The sequence below is a fragment of the Cetorhinus maximus genome, chromosome 3 (assembly GCF_964194155.1).
Source record: "Cetorhinus maximus chromosome 3, sCetMax3.hap1.1, whole genome shotgun sequence".
Lineage (NCBI taxonomy): Eukaryota > Metazoa > Chordata > Chondrichthyes > Lamniformes > Cetorhinidae > Cetorhinus > Cetorhinus maximus.
In genome coordinates this window covers 88,340,163-88,360,506 of record NC_135881.1, presented here as the reverse complement: position 1 = coordinate 88,360,506, position 20,344 = coordinate 88,340,163, and the positions used below count along the sequence as shown (strand labels likewise).

Below are 20,344 nucleotides of genomic sequence, written 5' to 3'. Positions count from 1 at the left end.
AACTCTTATCAGACAAAAAATATCCACTTACCTTCCTTTGATTTTTATGGGCAACCTTTTGATAGAGGGTCCTGCAGAACTCAGTCAGTGCAGGGGACCTCAGAGTCATCAGCGAAGGGAATCTGCGCCCCCTTTTTTTCTCTCCACCCTTACCTGTTATACCCTAGCTGAAAGCTTGTTGCAAGTATTAATCAGTCTTTGTGCAGAGAGATTCTTCCAGGCAAAAATCCTAAATTTTCCTATCATAAGTTTGAACCTTGTTGTTGTCATGGTTAACTTAATGTAGCACGTTGGATTTCCTTTTAATACACAATTTACTTGCATAGTTGAAAGAATTAAAAACAATAAAATACTTTACATATAAAATACTAGAAATATACAACTTGATATTAATGAACACAAAATACAAGATGAAAGCATGGAACTAAAATGGCCATATGGTATCAATTCCGTTCTTTCCAAGAAAATATAATTTGTGCAACTTATTACTGAATACCCACAGCCAAAAATATTCAAGAACACAAAAGTCCAAAATTTCACTATCACAAAATAATCAATCTCCAGGACATCAATCTTCTTTAATCTTCTCTGGTTGCCAATCTTAACTCTAGAACCTCCAATCCTTTTTGTATACAAACACTCATTAGCCTTTTGTAAGAGTTTAATCAACATTGTATTAATCAAGAGCCCAGTCCGCTACTTATTATATTGAGAGCTTCTAATTCAATTTTTTTGTAACCAATGTGTACAATATTAATAAATGGATAATAAATTATTCTAGTTTTCAAAGCTTCGAATATAGATTGATCATTCTTTACTCTTCATCTTATTCTTTAAAATGACTCACCGTATTAACCTGTCTGATTTCTTTCTGAAACTCTTCCCATTCTTTGTCCATTTGGTCTTTTGGTGGGTCTACTTTCCGCACCTATAATATCAGGTGATAAGAAAGATGATAAATACTTGCAGACCATACTGGTATGGTCTGAGAACAGAAATGCAACAAATTCTAGCTCTTCACTGCCCTCTAGAGTTTACTAGACTGAAATCTTAAAAAACAAAATCTAGATACAGAACAAGAAAGTTTGACTAAAATATCAACACTAGCTTCGGAGAACAAGATAATGTAAATGCTATGTGGTACTTGCTTTTGCATCTTTTACTGGATCGTCAAAGAAACCTTCTGGCAAGGCCTCTGCTGTATTTTCTTTCCTGAAACAACAAAATAGATCTGATCACCTCAAAAGGCTGCCAATCCAGAACATACAGTTCAACTGTGGACTCAACTCTTCTGTCACCTAACCACAATACAGACTTTCATTTTGAAAAAGTATCTTAGTATTCCAGATATTAATATTTGGTTTTCCCTCACTTTAAAAAGTTTCATCCCACATTTTTGCTCCTTCTTTAGGATAGATGGGAAAGTTGCAATACAATGCTATAGAATATATCTATTTCCTGCGCTTAAAATATTTGATTATAGAGAATTAAAATAAATTAATAATTGAACAGCATTATATCTAATTTCTCATAAGTGGAGTAGCATTTTAAGATGTAATCTTTAACACGTGCTGCAATTACTAAACTTGATCTGTAATTAGATCATAATTACCACAATCAGAATTTTCACCTTTCCACTGTCTTGTCTGATTGTTCTGGTTTTTGGATGGATGCAGAATGAGGAACAGCAGAAGGTGCTAGAGTGCTATCAAAGAAGTCTGAAAAGGGAGAGAGTAAAAAGAAATGCATCAAAAATCATAACCAATGAACTTAAAATTGTGAAACACAACATTTTTCTTACCTTCCATGTATTTTATCTTTCTCTCAGTTCTCACACCACCACCAAAGGGTGATTAAGCCTCCATCAGCATCACATAGGAAATTTATTTTTGCTTATTGGAAATGCCTCAGATATGAGCTTTTTGATTGGGACACCTACAGTGGGGCAGGAGTTCCACTCACTTTGCAAATGCCCTCCCATCTTCTTTAATTCTGGATGTACTTGCAGCTCCAAGAGACATGTGTTTGGCAATGATAGCTTAGAATCAAGCCCACCCATTATGGCAGATGGAAAATTTCAATCAATACTTGAGCCAGACAGGCCCAGTGTGTTTCAGGGCTTTACTGAAGAATGTCAGCCAGCCTGACTCATTGATTGAACCAGGAAAAGAAGAAGCAAATTCTTCCCACCCTGCTTCAGATGGTTTGAGTTTTCCTGGTTGTCCAAGCAATGAGAAGCTCACTAGTGCTGGCAGGTTGCTTGGTTTTAACTGTTAAACTCTATCAATGCTGCTAAGCACACATGGGGGTCTCAATGTTTGATCCTGCCAACCTACCCTTCAGTTTTCTTTCCTGGAGGGGTTCTAGCAAGGACAGAGTTATATTCCATTGAGCAAACAGAAACTCCACCTGCATGGATTCTTCAATGGATTGGTTTAGTCATTCATAAACTGACAAAGGGTTGTCTATGTCATCTGCTAACAAAAATGACAGCAGAAACGATCAAGCTAGTTTAACAGAAAATGTATGACATCTTGAAGCATGATCTGCACTTTCCTATGAAAGCTTATTAGCCACAAAACATTTATAATAATTTATATATGAAAATATTTATATTAGAAAAGTTGGACATTTATAAATAGGGAGATATGCTATGTAGCATTATCAAAGAAACAACTCATCAGCATTTGGGGTACTAGGGGTCTGGCAGCACTGGTAAGAGGCTCAGGGAATGGCAGCATTGGGATGGGTCAAGTTCTGGCTGTGCTTTAATGAAGGACTTTGAAGGAGATTTGGAAGGGAGGAACCAGGAAACACTAGAGGGAATATTGAGGAGGCAGAGGGAGCATTGAGGAGGTTCTCTGGGGACTGGCTTGTAAGAAAAACGAAAATCCTCATAGGATGAGGGGTCAAACTTTTTACTTCGAGCCAGAACTCTGGCCTGATGTATGTTGTGAAATTCTGCGAATGGCACATGCTTAGACAGTACGGGGAAACTCTAGGGAAAAAAATACCTAATTGAAACTAGGCCTTTGTGACAGGCTGAAAAAAAATTAAGGTATTAAAAAAATTGTAAATATAATCATTTTATCGTGAAATATGTAATCTTTCTGACCTAATATTGCTTAAAACTCATTTTGAACTTAAGAAAACAACCAAGAAAAAAACTTGGATGAAATATTTTTCAATGCTTCTTCAGCAATTTAGTTGATTTACTTATTTATTTATTGGTAGGTTCTCCTCACTGGTCACTCCAGATTAGTTCTATTGATAAGTGATTCATAATTTCTAACTTTTCTGTTTACTGTTCCTTTGATTCATACGTTCAACAACTTTTCAATTCTGATTTAATTTTGAGCCAATTAAATGTGATGGCACAATGTGGTCACTGGGTTTTCCCCATTATAAATTGAGAATATTATTAAAATTATTGACATTCTGAGCCCTATTTTAAAAATCATGACGTGAACTGGTGATAATATTTATAGGAAATGTTCGCCATGCACAAGACTGTTAAAAACACTAACAATATTTGTGCTACACAAGTGCCAGACAATGACCATTTCCAACAAGACAGAATCTAACCATCTCCCCATTACAATGGCATTGCCATCATTGAATCCCCCACTATCAAGATCCTGGGGCTAAACTTGCCCAGAAACTCTATTGGACTAGCCATACAAATACTGTACCTACAACAGCAGGTTAGAGGTCGGGAATTCTGCAGTGAGTAACTTACCTCCGAACTCCCCAAAGCCTATCCACCATCTACAGGGCACAAGCCAGGAATGTGACGAAATATTTTCCACTTGCCAGGATGAGAGCAGGTTCCACAACACTCGAGAAGTTCGACATCTTCCAGGACAAAGCAGCTTGCGTGATCGGTACCCCATCCACCACCTTAAAGATTCATTTCCTCTGCCATCGATGCACAGTGGCAGCAGTGTATACCATCTCCAAGATGTATTGCAGCCACTCACCAAGGCTCCTTTGACAGCACCTTCGAAACCTGCAACATCTACCACCTAGAAGGACAAAGGCAGCAGATACACAGAAAGACCACAACTTGCAAGTTTCCCACTAAGCCACACCATCCTGACTAGAAACTATATCACCGTTCCTTCACTGTCGCTGGGTCAAACTCATGGAACTCCCTTCCTAACAGCACTGTGGGTGTACCTACATCAGATTTTAAAAAAAATTCATTCCTGGGATATGGGCTTCGTTGGCTAGGCCAGTATTTATTGCCCATCCCTAGTTGCCCTTGAGAAGTGAGCTATCTTCTTGAGCCGCTGCAGTCCATGTAGTGTAGGTACATCCACAGTGCTGTTAGGAAGGGAATTCCAGGATTTTGGCTCAGCGGCAGTGAAGGGATAGCTGTATATTTCCAAGTCAGGATGTTGAGCGAGTTGGAGGGGAACTTCTAGGTGGTGGTGTTCCCATCTATCTGCTGCCCTTGTCCTTCTAGATGTTAATGGCTGTGGGTTTGGAAGGTGCTGTTGAAGGAGCCTTGGTGAATTCCTGCAGTGCATATTGTAGGTGGTACATACTGCTGCTACTGTGCGCCAGTGGTGGAGAGAGTTTGTGGATGTGGTGCCAATCAAGCGGGCTGCTTTGTCCTGGACGGTGTCAAGCTTCGAGTGTTGTGGGAGCTGCACTCATCCAGGCAAGTGGGGAGTATTCCATCACACTCCTGACTTGTGCCTTGTAGACGGTGGACAGGCTTTGGGGAGGCTAAGTGGTGAGTTACTCGTTGCATGATTCCTAGCCTCCGACCTGCTCTTGTAGCCACAGTATTTATATGGCTAGTCCAGTTCAGTTTTTAGTCAATGGCAACCCCCAGGATGTTGATAGTGGGGGTAATGCCATTGAAAATCAAGGGGTGATGGTTGGATTCTCTCTTGTTGGAGATGGTCATTGCCTGACACTTGCATGGCGCAAATGTTACTTGCCACTTGTCAGCCCAAGCCTGGATATTGTCCAGGTCTTGCTGCATTCGGACATGGACTGCTTCAGTATCTGAGGAATTGCGAATGGTGCTGAACATTGTGCAATCATCAGCGAACATTCCCACTTCTGACCTTTATGATGGAAGGAAGGTTATTGATGAAGCAACTGAAGATGGTTGGGCCTAGGGCGCTACCCTGAGGAACTCCTGCAGTGAGGTCCTGGAGCTGAGATGACTGACCCCCAACAACCACAGTCACCTTCCTTTGTGCTAGGTATGACTCCAACCAGCGGACAGCTTTCCTCTTGATTCCCATTGACTCCAGTTTTGCTAGGGCTCCTTGATGCCACACTGTCAAATGCAGCCTTGATGTCAAGGGCAGTCACTCTCATCTCACCTCGGGGGTTCAGCTCTTTTGTCCATGTTTGAGCCAAGGCTGTAATGAGGTCAGGAGCTGCGTGGCCCTGGCAGAACCCAAACTGGGCATCAGTGAGCAGGTTATTGCTAAGCAAGTGCCCCTTGATAACACTGTTGATGACCCCTTCCATTACTTTACTGATGATCGAGAGTGGATTGATGGGGCGGTATATGCCTGGGTTGGATTTGTCCTGCTTTGTGTGTACAGGACATATCTGGGCAATTTTCCACATAGCCAGGTAGATGCTAGTGTTGCAACTGTACTGGAACAGCCTGGCTAGGGACACGGCAAGCTCTGGAGTACAAGTCTTCAGTACTATTGCCGGAATATTGTCTGGGCCCATTGCCTTTGCAGTGTCCAGTGGTTTCAGCAGATGGACTGCAGCGGTTCAAGGCAGCAGCTCACCTCTACCTTCTCAAGGGCAATTAGGGATGGGCAATAAATGCTGGCCCAGCCAGCGACGCCCAATTCCCATGAAAGAATAAAAAAATGTTACTAGCAGGCCTTTGGCTAGGTTGCTCATAGTGTGCTGGCGGTGGAGTGGGTTTTAAGCTAAGTAGTGGGAGTGAGGGATTACCCGAGGGGAGATTAAGAGAAAGGGCATGGAAATTGAGCAGGTAATGATCACCAGAGTGTGGCAGGAAGGGACAGAGTGTATAAATTTAAGAGCGCATCAGCAGATAAGACCAGTGTTTGCTAGAACGTTAAGAAGTCAGAATTAAAGGCTCTGTATCTGAACACATTTGTAACAAAGCGGATGGACTGAGAGCACAAACAGAAATAAATACGTAGGATACAATGTGTTATAACAATGAATGTGTTGATAAAGCATAATGGGAAAAATGTGATTGTAAATGTTTTACAGGGAGTGCGATACTTAAGGGTGTCCATTATACACAGGATTTTAATTTAATAGTTAAACTCTTGTAGTGTTACACACAGATTCAAAGCTAAATGTCATTTGTTAGGTCAAGCAGATTCAAAGGGGATAATTAGAGGGGGTGGGGAGAGAGGAGAGGAAAGCAAGGAATAAGACAAAGAGGATGAGGTGGACAAAGGGCACCTTTGGCAAAAGGCAACATGGTCCAAAAGGAACTTTCAGAAGAGATTGAGGAGGGGGAGGTGCAGGGGATCTAGTAGCTGGGAAGGATCCATGCCTAAAAATTGGAAGTGGGGTCAGCTGTGTGAAAGTGGAACTGCTGAGGGCAGGGAGATGGGTGGTTGTAATGTCAGGAGAAAGTTGAGAAACTGGCTCAGTAGGGTGGGATTGGATTCTTTGAACTACCTGTATTTGCTGATGTGTTTTTCTCACACAATAATTTTAATGAAGATTTAATATACAGCTTAAAGTATACATGCTCAATGGGACACAGATTGCTATCTAGTTTTGAAAGTTTGACTAGTTCTATTGAGAAGAATCATCACTCCCTGCTCCTGGCCTTTTGGCAGAACTCTGGGGTGACAAGGAATCAAAGAATCTGTCAAACTAATAAGGTAAATGTATTAATGAATCAACAGTATCTGCTTCCATAACTAAAAGTGAACTGTAACTAAAGAAAGTTATTACAGCTTCAGTGATTACAAATTAAAATTAAAAAATTAAAACTCAATTTCAAATAATGTTTTCTTCTAGGATAGTACAGTCACCCGAATCAAAGGTTACAGAGAGACTGAGGAGGGATAATGCCCCATGATCACAAAGTAATTGTTGTTTGGGATTTTGGTTTGGGGATTTTCGGTGCAGTTGGTTTGGCTGAAACACAATTGGAGAGATTCAAGTAGGGAGTCATTGGAGATAGGCACAGATCTGAGAGGTACTGACATGTTCTAAGTACTAGAAAAGGAAGGCAGGTTGGAGATGGGCAGTAGTTTGCAAATAAAGTAGGCCTGAGGCTGGATTTTTTGAGGAAGGGGTGGTGATATAAGTTTGGAAAGTGAGGAGACAACGCCTAAGCCAAGGGAACCATTTGCATTGCTAGCTTGCCTGGGACCAGGAAGGGAAGTTCAGTGGTTTAATGGTTGATTTCTCCTCAGCTTTTAATAGCATACAACCATTCAAGCTTATTGAGAAATTGTAAACCCGTGATGTCAATTCTACTCTCCTACTTTGTATCAATAATTTCCTTCAAAATAGGACCCTATGGGCGCTTGTCTCCAGGATTTACTTGGAGCCCATGTTAACAATACTGGATATCCTCGAGACTGTGTACTTTCCCCCTTACTTTTCATCCTCTATATCAATGATTGTCGATCAGAGCACGATTGCATAACGATCCTGAAGTATGCCAATGATACAGTGCTTGGAGTCTCATAAGGAATAAGAAAGAAAACTATAGGAACTTGGTGGAGAAGTTTGTAAAACTTTGGAATAATAATTCTCTTAAACTGAATGAAAATAAGATATAAGAACTAGTTGTAGCCTTTAGGAAAAAGCCAGTTAATGATATTGTTCCTGAGAAGATTCATGATGTGGACATAAACAGTCACAAGGATACAAGGTATCTAGATATCAAAGTAGACGATAAGTTGAATTGGAGGAAACAGTATACAGATGTGGTAGCCCAAGGAACACACTTGATTATTCTACCTCAGAAAATTAAAATCCTTTTGAGTCGAACCGACAATCATGAAACTCTTCTATATGAATGCAATCGAGGGTGCTATTGTTTTTGATGTCTCTCCTGGTACTGTTGTCTTAGGAAAACAGACTCTCTAAGGGCACAGAGATTACTGAACCAGACAGGAAGGGTATTTGATGAGCAGATCATCCTTGACAAAATCTGCTCTCGAAGAATTTTGATGAAAATAAAGAGCGTTATGAGCAATGAGAATCACCTCTTCTCAATATTCCTGTGGATGCATTCAGGAAAAAGACTACAATCGCTCAGATGCAGGACAAATTGGTTCCTGAACTCATTTGTGCCCTTCTCCAGAAGGAATTTTAACGGGAGTTTGATGAATGGATGAGGATATGCACCCATGATGGGACTCACTGACTGATTATTTTAAACGCATTGGAGTAGTCTTTAATACATTTTAATTAAGCTTCAACCTCTGCGATTGTATAATTTTCCATTTCAGTGCTATTATTCATTTATATGGTTTTTTTTTAAAGGAACATGCAATGTACCAGAATGCATTTTAGTGATAGCGACCACAACATGGTACAGTTTGTTATGGACAAAGAAATAGATAAATTGCAAAAAATTGTTTTGGATTGGGGGAGAGTGGATTTTAGTAAAATAAGGCAGGATCTGGCCAAGGTAGACTGGGAACAGCTTCTTGTGGGGAAATCTACAGAGGAGCAGAGGTGGGGTGTTCAAAAAGGAAATGGGGAGGGTACAGGCTCAACATGTTCCCTCTAGGGTGATAGGAAGGAGTAACAAGCCCAGAAAACCATAGATGACCAGAGATATTCAGGTTACAATGGGAAGGAAAAGAGAGGCTTTTAGCAGGTACAAGGGAAGCAAATCAGAAGAGGCATTAGTGGAGTACAGAAAGTGCAGGGTGGAGCTTAAGAAAGCAATTAGGACAGCAAAGAGGGGATATGAGAAAGCTCTGGCTGGTAAAAGTAGGGAAAATCCCAAGATATTCTATAAGTCTATCAATGGGAAGACGATAACCAGGGAAAGAATAGAGCCCATAAGGGACCAAGGGGGCAATCTATGGGTGGAGCCAGAGGACATCGCTAGAGTGTTGAATAAATACTTCACGTCCGTCTTCACCCAAGAGAATGAGGATGAAGGTATCGAACTCGGGGAGAGAGACTGCGAGGTTCTTAAGCAAATTGATATAGGGAGTGACAATGTATTGGAGGTGTTGGCAGGCTTAAAAGTGGACAAATCTCCAGGTCCGGATGATTTGTGTCCCAGACTGCTGAAGGAGGCAAGGGGCTCTGACCCAAATTTTTAATTCCTCACTGGCCATGGGGGAGGTGCCAGAGGACTGGAGAACAGCTAATGTGGTTCCGCTATTTAAGAAGGGTTGTAGAGATAAGCCAGGGAACTACAGGCCAGTGAGTCTCACATCAGTGGTAGGGAAACTATTGCAGAAAATTCTGAAGGAGAGAATCTATCTCCACTTGGAGAGGCAAGGTTTGATCAGGGATAGTCAGCATGGCTTTGTCAGAGGGAGGTCATGCCTAACAAATTTGATTGAATTTTTTGAGGAGGTGACCAGGTATGTAGATGAGGGTAGTGCAGTTGATGTAGTTTATATGGATTTCAGCAAAGCCTTTGACAAGGTCCCACATGGGAGACTTATAAAGAAGGCAAATGCACATGGGATACAGGGTAATTTGATAAGGTGGATTCAAAATTGGCTTAGTTGTAGGAGGCAGAGGGTGATGACAGAAGGATGCTTTAGTGACTGGAAGCCAGTGTCCAGTGGCGTATCACAGGGATCTGTGCTGGGTCCCCTATTATTTGTCATTTATGTAAACAACATAGGTGACTATGTGGGGGTAGGATTAGTAGGTTTGCGGATGACACAAAGATTGACCGGGTGGTTAACAGTGAGGCTGAGTTTCTTGGGCTACAGGAAGATATAGACGGGATGGTCAAATGGGCAGATAAGTGGCAGATGGAATTTAACCCTGAAAAGTGTGAAGTGATACACTTTGGAAGGAGTAATTTGACAAGGAAGTATTCAATGAACGGCATGACACTAGGAAGTTCTGAGGAACAAAGTGTCCATAGATCTCTGAAGGCAGAGGGGCATGTTAGTTGGGTGGTGAAAAAGGCATATGGGACATTTGCCTTTATCAATCAAGGCATAGATTACAAAAGTAGGGAGGTCATGTTGGAGTTGTATAGAACCTTGGTGAGGCCACAGCTGGAATACTGTATGCAGTTCTGGTCGCCACATTATAGGAAGGATGTGATTGTATAGGAAAATGTGATTGCACTGGAGGGGGTGCAGAGGAGAGTCACCAGGATGTTGCCTGGGATGAAACATTTAAGTTATGAAGAGAGGTTGGATAGACTTGGGTTGTTTTTGTTGGAGCACAGAGGACTGAGGGGCGGCGTGATCGAGGTGTACTAGATTATGAGAGGCATGGACAGGTTGGATAGGGAGCTGTTGAAGAATCATACGGACTCGAAACATTAACTGCATTTCTCTCCACAGATGCTGTCAGACCTGCAGAGTTTTTCCAGGTATTTTTGTTTTTGTTTTGGATAGGGAGCAGCTTAGTTGAAGGGTCAGTCATGGGGGGACATAATTTCAAGGTGAGGGGCAGGAGGTTCAGGGGGGATGTGAGGAAAAACCTTTTTACCCAGAGGGTGGTGGCAGTCTGGAATGCGCTACCTGGGAGGGTGGTGGAGGCGGGTTGCCTCACATCCTTTAAAAAGTACCTGCATGAGCACTTGGCACGTGATAACATTCAAGGATATGGGCCAAGTGCTGGTAAATGGGATTAGGTAGGTAGGTCAGGCGTTTCTCACGTGTCGGTACAGACTCGATGGGCCTCTTCTGCACTGTGTGATTCTGTGAATGTCTGTATGGGCTATAAAGTGAAATTGAATTGAGCTTAAGAGGGATGGGAACATTTTTCTTCAATGTTTGTTTTTCCAAGCTAGTTACAAAATGCACTTGCAAACACAATATCATTATGATCGCAGGTCATTGAGCTAATTGTATGATAATTATGAAATGAATGAAAAGTATGCATGTGATTAAAAGAGTGCATGAAGTCATGTGCTAGTGTTTGTGGCTATGGTTGCCAACCAACAAGGATTCATGTATCTACAATGATTACATACAGAGAAATATGAACTTGTTCCAAAATCACCAAATTGGAATGGGAGCTTTGTTTGTATCCGGGTATACTTATATTGAGTGAACTTGATGCTAACACTGGGTGTCAAAGCTGGAAGTATTTCACTCCCAGTGTTGACATTCCAATCCTGAAAATTTACAAATGCGTACATAAGATGATTATTTTTCTTTTAGAAATTGAAATTTTTAAACGTAGGATAATTGAATGAATGCCTGGTCTGAGGGGCTGGCAGATAGGCCTGGCATAATTATAGATCAAAGGGAGGTCCATGACATATTAGTGAAGCTATGATGTGAGGTGTTAAAAGTTAAACAGGGGGAGCCTTGTTAACTATGTCTCGGGGAGACAGTCTGTCTGTGAAGGCATCTCAGGAAAGGGTTTAAAGTTAAAGTGTAAATTATTCATGTAGATTTCCCAGATCAGAGAAAGTGAAGGTAGCTGATAAACAACAGGAGGATTTGAAGTAACCATATACTTTTCAGGTCAAAGGAAAAGTTTAAAGTAAAGGTAAGTTGGTTGCAGTTTTATCTGAAAACAGACCATGTGTGTCACAAAATCTGCTCTCGAAGAATTTTGATGAAAGTGTCATGAACAATGAGAATTATCCCTTGTCTCAGCATTACTGTTCGATGCGTTCAGGGAATAGGCTACAATCCCTCCGATGTAGGACAGATTGGTTCTTGAACTCATTTGTGGCCTTCTCTAGTATGCCTTTAACAGGAGCTTAATGAATGGTGATGAATGGATGAAGATATGCACTCAGGGTGGGACTCGCTGATTGATTATTTTAAATGCATTCATATAGTCTTTAATACATTTTAATTAAAGTTCAACCTCTGTGATGGGTTAATTTTTTTATTACTATTATTCATTTATCTATTATTTACTTAAAGTGGATAAGGCACCAGGGTCGGGTGAGATGAATGGGGGAAGTGAAAGTGGAAATTGCAGAAGCGTTGGCCATAATTTTTCAGTCTTCTTTAGACTCAGGAGGTTAACCCAGAGGACTATGGAATTGAAAACGTTATACCCTTGTTCAAAAAAAGAATAAAAATAAGTCCAGTAACTATAGGCCAATCAGCTTAACTTCATTGGTGCGGAAACTTCTAGAAGCAATAATTTGGGACAAAATTGATTGTCACATGGACAAATGCCGGTTAATTAAAGAAAGCCCGCATGGATTGCTTAAGGGAAAATCGTGTTTAACTAACTTGGAGTTTTTTTTGAATGGGTAACAGAGAGGGTTAATGAGGGCAATATAGTTGATGTTGTACATGGACTTCCAAAATGCATTTGATACAGTGCAACACAATAGACTTGTGAGCAAAGTTATAGTGTATGGAATAAAGGGTCAGTAGCAACATGGATACAAAATTGACTGAGTCACAGGAAACAGAGAGTAGTAGTTAATGGATGTTTTTCGGGCTGGAGGAAGGATCGTAGTGGAGTTCCCCATTGGTCAGTGTTGGGACCCTTGCTTTTCCTGATATATATTAATGACCTAGACCTTGGTATACAGGGCACAATTTCAAAGTTTTTGGATGATACTAAACTTTGTAGCATTGTGAACTGATAGTGTAGAGCTTCGAAAGGACATAAACAAGTTGGTGGAATGGGCAGACAGGTGGCAAATTAAGTTCAATGTCGAGAAATGTGAAATGATTCATTTTGGCAGGAAAAACCTGGAGATAATTCATGTAAAGGGCACAATTCTGAAGGGGTTGCAGGAGCAGAGGGACCTGGGTGTATACGTGCATAAGTCATTGAAGGTGGCAGGACAGGTTGAGAGAACGGTTAACAAATCATACAGCATCCTAGGCTTTATTAATGGGGGCATACAGTACAAGAACAAGGAGGTTATGTTGAACTTGTATAGGACACTAGTTCAGTCTCAGCTGGGGTAGTGTGTCCAGTTCTGGGTGCCGCACTTTAGGAATGATGTGAAGGCATCGGAGACAGTGCAGAAAAGATTCACAGGAATGGTTCTAGGGATGAGGAACTTCCATTAAGATAGATTGGAGAAGTTAGGACTATTTTCCTTAGGGGAAAGAAGGCCATGTGGAGATTTGATAGATGTATTCAAAATTAGAAGGGGTCTGGACAGAGTACATAGGGAGAAACTGTTCCCACTTGTGAAAAGATTGAGAACAAGAGGGCACACATTTAAAGTAATTGATAAGAGAAGCAAAAATGACATGAGGGAAAACTTTTTCATGCAGCAGCTGATTGAGATCTGGAATGCACTGCCTGACAGTATGGTAGAGGCAGGTTCAATTGAAGCATCCAAAAGGGAATTAGACAGCTATCTAAAAAGGATGAATGTGCAGGGCTACGGTGAGAAGGCCAGGAATTACACAAAGTGAATTACTCATTTGGAGGGCCGGTGCATACGTGATAGGCTGAATGACTTTGTTGTGCACTGTAACATTTCTGTGATTCTATCACATTGTCAGGGAGACAGGATGAGAAGGAAAGTTTCTTTTGTTTTAATACATCTCTGTTGTTTTCACAGTACTTTTTATGCAGTCGGCTAGGGGGCAGCCTGTGAGAAGGCAGTCGGTGTTTGTCTGAAGCTGGGGACAGGAGCAGTGAAGCCCTCAGGAAACAGCTGTGTTTCTGTGGGATGCTGCGCAAGAATTGTAAGTGGGGCCCATGCTTGGAATGAAAAGTCCAAATTCATTAAGAACTAAAGACTGCCAGATCTGCCTAGTAAAGCTCGTGGAAGAAATTGGCAGTGCAACCCTTGTAGAGGGTGTTCTGGGAGTCCAAGTGCCAGACTGGGGAACTTAGGAGAATCAGACTGAATTCCTGAGACCTGTGACAAACATCGGTTTATTTCCAGGAGAACTGAATAAACCCTCAAGAAACTAATGTAAAAAATGATTCTCAGTTGAAATTATGGGGATGGGGGAATGGAGGAATATTCTGTTTGGAAGGTTAGTTTTAAGCATAAGTGTATTCTCTTTTGAATGCTTCAATTCAATTATATGATCAGAAACTGAACTGGTCGAGCCATATAAATACTGTGGTTACAAAAGCAGGTCAAAGGCTGGGAATTCTGCGACACTGAACTCATCTCCTGACTCCCCAAAGCCTTTCCACCGCCTATAAGGCACAAGTCAAGACAGTGATGAAATACTCTCCACTTGCCTGGATGAGTGCAGCTCCAACAACACTGAAGGGGGTTGACACCTCCAGGGCAAAGCAGCCCAATTGGTTGTCACCCTATCCAGCACCTTAAACATTCATTCCCTTACCACCGACACACAGTGGCAGTGTGTACCATCTAAAAGATGGGACAAATCACCAAGGGTCCTTTGACAACACTTATCAAACCCGTGACCTCTACCACCTAGAAGGACAAGGGCAGCAGACGGGAACACCACCATCTACAAGTTCCCCTCCAAGCCACACAGCACCCTGACTTGGAACCATATCGCCATTCCTTTACTGTCACTATGTCAAAATCCTGGAACTACCTTCCTAACAGCACTGTGAGTGTACCTACACCACATGGACTGCAGTGGTTCAAGAAGGCAGTTCACCACCACCTTCTCAAGGGCAATCAGGGATAATAAATGCTGGCCTAGCCAGCAACACCCACATCCTGTAAATGAATAAAAAGTGTTTATAAGATACAGTGTTAAGCTAGTGGTGCTTGTTTTGTTTTGATGTTTGTCACAGTAAGAGCTTTCATTTAAAACGCAGAATCTTGTTGCGTGGTCTTCTCAGTTAATAATTCAAATTTCTTTTTAAAAGGTCTCCAGCAAGATCATAGCAAGAAATTCTATCTGACATCTTCACTTTCATGGATCCCCAGAAAAGATCAGTGTGCTTAAGGGCATTTTGTATAATTACAAACAATCTGGAGGAATGCTGCACTTTACCAAGGACAGCCTATGACAAGTCAGCCCACTGTACACTCTGGTTCAGTGATCTCTCCCAGAAACACAATAGAAGTAATTTTAGGACTTGCATCAAAAGAACATTATTGTAATGGGCAAGCAGGACTACAATGGTATGACCTGTACAATGACCTGTAGTTCAATGGTATGACCTGCTTTCAGTCAGCCAAATTCCACATTCCAGAACAAGGATTATTTCACAACCTCATAGTCTGGCAGCCTTTCCACAGGTTCATTATACTTTCTGAATATCCAGCACAAAACAACAACTCTTCATCTAAACAGAGACTAGAATAGCCCCATAGACACATCTTCTTTGCACTTTGCTCACTTCCAAGCCAGAAACAAGACGTGGGCCATCTACTTAGAGGACAAGATCATAAAGACACACAGAGGTTGTCTTCTATAATATCCACATAATGCAGCATGAAAAAGAGTCAGCAAATAATTCAAAATTGTTCAAATTGAACAATGCAACAACAATTCAAAGATAAAAGCAAAATACTGCAGATGCTGGAAATCTGAAACAAAAACAAAAATTGCTGGAAAAACTCAGCAGGTCTGACAGCATCTGTGGAGAAGAAGACAGAGTTAACGTTTCGAGTCTGTATGACTCTTCATCAGAACTAAAGAGAAATAGAAATGTGGTGAAATATAAGCTGTTTAAGGGGGGTTGGACAGGTGAAGCTGGATAGGGGGCCAGTGATAGGTGGAGGCAAAGGAGAGATTGCCAAAGATGTCATAAACAAAAGGTCAAAGGGGTGTTGACGGTGGTAATATTAGGTAAAGGATGTGCTAATGGTGACATTAAGGGTAGAAAGCAGGATGAGCAAGTGACAGATGGCCCTCGTGGGGGTGGGGTGGGAAGAGGGGATTGAAATAAGATAAAAGGTGGAGATAAAACAATGGATGAAAATAAATTTTTAAAATAATGATAGAAATAGGTGGGAAAATAAAAATATGTATACATTAAAAATATATAATAATTATTAGAAAAAAGGGGATCAAGAAGGGGGTGAGGATGAAGGAGAGAGTTCATGATCTGAAGCTGTTGAACTCAATGTTACGTCCGGAAGGCTGTAAAGCGCCTAATCGGAAGATAAGGTGCTGTTCTTCCAGTTTGCGTTGAGCTTCACTGGAACATTGCAGCAGGCCAAGGACAGACATGTGGGCATGAGAGCAGGGTGGTGTGTTGAAAATGGCAAGCGGCAGGAAGGTCTGGGTCATGCTTGCGAACAGACCGAAGGTGTTCCGCAAAGTGGTCACCCAGTCTGCATTTGGTCTCTTCAATGTAGAGAAGACCGCATTGGGAGCAGCAAATGCAGTAGACTAAATTGAGGGAATTGACCGCTTTGCAGAACACCTTTGGTCTGTCCGCAAGCATGACCCAGATCTTTCTGTCGCTTACCATTTCAACACACCATCCTGCTCTCATGACCACATGTCCGTCCTTGGCCTGCTGCAATGTTCCAGTGAAGGTCAACGCAAACTGGAGGAACAGCACCTTATCATCCAATTAGGCACTTTACAGTCTTCTGGATGTAACATTGAGTTCAATAACTTCAGACCATGAACTCTCTCCTCCATCCTCACCCCCTTCTTGGTCCCCTTTTTTCTAATAATCATTATATATATTTTTATATATATATTTTTCTTTTCCCACCTATTTCTATTATTATTTTAAAATTTATTTCCATCCATTGTTTTATCTCCACCTTTTAGCTTATTTCGATCCCCTACCCCCACCCCACCCCCACTAGGACCATCTGTCCCTTGCTCATCCTGCTTTCTACCCTTAATGTCACCATTGGCACATCCTTTAGCTAATATCACCACCGTCAACACCCCTTTGACCTTTTGTTTATGACATCTTTGGCAATCTCTCCTTTGCCTCCACCTATCACTGGCCCTCTATCCAGCTCCACCTGTCCCACCTCCCCTTAAACAGCTTATATTTTGCCACATTTCTATTTCTCTTTAGTTCTGATGAAGAGTCATACGGGCTTGAAACGTTAACTCTGTCTTCCTCTCCACAGGTGCTGTCAGGCCTGCTGAACAATTCAAAGATACCCACCTTGGGGTTTACTTAATATTAATTTACACACACAATAAATTGTGAGATTAACCAGGCTAGAAACTTGATAATTTTGTACTTTGCAAATCTATGACGTCAAAAGATTGGTATTATTGAGCTATATCAGGTTCATAGATAAGCTGGAGCTGGTTAATTAATGGGATGACAACAAAAGGCTTAATAGATATAGCCGTGCATAACCAAATCTCCTTGCATGAAGTCTAATGCAGTTATAGTGAACACTTATGTGAAACTGCTCTTGTGCTCAGCACATAGTCAAATTTCTTTAATTGCACCAAATCCATTTACAATGGATGGCAATAATTGACTTGGAACTATATCGTTGTTCCTTCCTATTATAATTAAAGGCAGCTTAGGCACAAATTCTTACATGAACTGGAGGTTGGGTGATTTTAATTTTCAGATTGGAACAAAATCAGTTGAGAAGTTGAGCTGGCTGGGAAAACAGACTTAGGGAAGGTCGGTGGATGAGCAGTGGCAGACATTTAAGCAGATATTTCATAACGCTCAGCAAAAATTTACCCCGGTCAAAAAGGACTTGGTGAGAAGGATGAACCACCCGTGGTTAAAAAGGTGGTAAAGGAGAGTATACAATCAAAAACTAAGGCGTACAAAGCGGTGAAAACTGGTGATAGGCCAGAGGATTGGGATTTTTTTTATAGGAACCAGCAGAAGATGACTAAAAAGCTAATAGAGAGAAAATTGATTTTGAAAGTAAATTGGCAAGAAATATAAAAACAAACTGCAAGAACTTCTACGGATATATAAAAAGAGAGTGGCTAAAGTGAGCATGGGGCCCTTGGAGGATGTGAGTGGGGAATTGATAACAGGGAACAGGGTAATGGCAGATAATTTAAACCAATATTTTGCATCGGTCTTATAGTGGAGGACACTATAAACATCTCAAAGATATTAGATAAGCAAGGAGCTAACAGGAGGAGAGATCTTGTAACAGTCTCTATCACAAGGGATAAAGTATTTGACAAACTAATGGGAATAAAGGCGGACAAGTCACCAGGGCCTGATGGCCTGCATCCAAGGTTTTTAAAGAAAGTGTGCAGAGATAGTGGAGCATTGGTCAAAATATTCCAGAACTCACTGGATTCCAGGAGGATCCCAGCAGATTGGGAAACCGCTAATATGACACCTCTGTCCAAGAAGGAAGGGAGGCAAAAAGCAGGAAACTATAGGTCAAACAGCCTAACATCTGCTGTTGGGAAAATGCTATAGTTCATGATTGAGGAAGAACTAGCAGGGCATTTAGAAAAGCGTGACACAATCAAACAGAGTCAACGTGGTTTTGTGGAAGGGAAATCATGTCTGACAAATTTGCTGGAGCGCTTTGAGCATATAACAAACGGAGTTGATAAAGGAGAACTGGTAGATCTGGTGTATTTGGATTTCCAGAAGGCATTCGATAAGGTGCCATATAAAAGATTATTGCACAAGATAGGAGCTCACAGTGTGGAGTAATGTATTAGCATTGATGAGCAGTGGTCAACACACAGAAGACAGAGCCGGGATTAATGGGTCTTTTTCAGGTCGGCAAGATGTAACTAGTGGAGCGCCGCAAGGATCAGTCCTAGGGCCTCAATTATTTACTATCTATATTAGCAGTGAAGTGAGAGTGACTGCTCTTGACATCAAGGTTGCATTTGACTGACTGTGGCATCAAGGAGCCCTAGCAAAGCTGGAGTCAATGGGAATTAGGGGGAAAACTCTCCGCTGGTTGGAGTCATACCTAGCACAAAGGAAGATGGTTGTGGTTGTTGGAGGTCAGTCATCTCAGCTCCAGGACATCACTGCAGGAGTTCCTCAGGGTAGTGTCCTAGGCCCAACCATCTTCAGCTGCTTCATCAATGACCTTCCATCATAAGGTCAGAAGTGGGGATGTTTGCTGATGATTGCACAATGTTTAGCACCATTTGCGACTCCTCAGATACCGAAGCAGTTCACGTCCAAATGCAGCAAGGCCTGGACAATATCCAGGCTTGGGCTGACAAGTGGCAAGTAACATTTGCGCCACACAAGTGTCAGGCAATGACCACCTCCAATGAGAGAAAATCCAACCATCGCCCCATGATATTCAATGGCATTACCATCACTGAATTCCCCATTATCAACATCCTGGGGATTACCATTGACCAGAAATTGAACTAGACTAGCCGTATAAATACTGTGGCTACAAGAGCAGGTCAGAGGCTAGGAATCATGCAACGAGTAACTCACCTCCTGACTCCCCAAAGCTTGTCCACCATCTACAAGGCACAAGTCAGGAGTGTGATGGAATACTCCCCACTTGCCTGGATGAGCGCAGCTCCCACAACACTCAAGAAGTTGGACACCATCCAGGGCAAAGCAGTCCACTTGATTGGCACCACATCCACAAAAACTCACTCCTTCCACCACCAACGCACAGTAGGAACGGTGTGTACCATCTACAAGATGCACTGCAGGAATTCACCCATGCTCCTTAGACAGCACCTTCCAAACCCACGACCACTACCATCTAGAAGGACAAGGGCAGCAGATAGATGGGAACACCACCATCTCAAAGTTCTCCTCCAAGTCACTCACCATCCTGACTTGGAAATATATCGCTGTTCCTTCACTGTCACTGGGTCAAAATCCTGAAACTCCCTTCCTAACCGCACTGTGGGTGTACCTACACCACATGGAATGCAGAGGTTCAAGAAGGCAGCACACCACACCTTCTCAGGGGCAACTAGGGATGGGCAATACATGCTGGCCCAGCCAGCGAAGTCCACATCCCGTGAATGAATAAAAAACTTGGAGGAGGGGGCAGAGTGTAATGTATTCAAATTTGCTGACGGTACAAAAATAGGTGGGAGTGCATGTTGTAATGAGGACATAAGGAATCTGCACCCAAATATAGATAGGTTGAGTGAGTGGGCAAAAACTTGGCAGATGGAGTTTAATGTAGGAAAGTGTGAGGTCATGCACTTTGGTAGGAAGAATCAAAAGGCAGACTATTATTTAAATGGAGAGAGACTCCAAAAAAGTGCAGCACAATGGGATCTGGGTGTTCTTGTGTACGAAACACTAAAAGTTAGCATGCAGGTGCAGCAAGTAATTAAGGAGGCAAATTGAATTTTGTCCTGTATTGCTAGAGGGTTGGAGATTAAAAATGGGGAAGCCTTCTTACAACTGTATAGCATGTTGGTGAGGCTGCACCTGG

The 20,344-nt window shown here is 41.8% G+C and overlaps 1 protein-coding gene across 1 annotated transcript in view; it reads right to left on the bottom strand.

Moving 5' to 3' along the window:
- znf830 (zinc finger protein 830) overlaps positions 1 to 20,344 on the bottom strand; it is a 69,544-nt gene that overhangs the window by 27,787 nt on the left and 21,413 nt on the right. The window contains exons 6-8 of the mRNA XM_078538641.1: positions 1,631 to 1,718; positions 1,149 to 1,212; positions 848 to 928 (exon numbers count right to left, since the gene is read on the bottom strand). Coding sequence (XP_078394767.1) covers positions 848 to 928; positions 1,149 to 1,212; positions 1,631 to 1,718 — 233 coding nt within the window. The remainder of the gene's footprint in view (positions 1 to 847; positions 929 to 1,148; positions 1,213 to 1,630; positions 1,719 to 20,344) is intronic.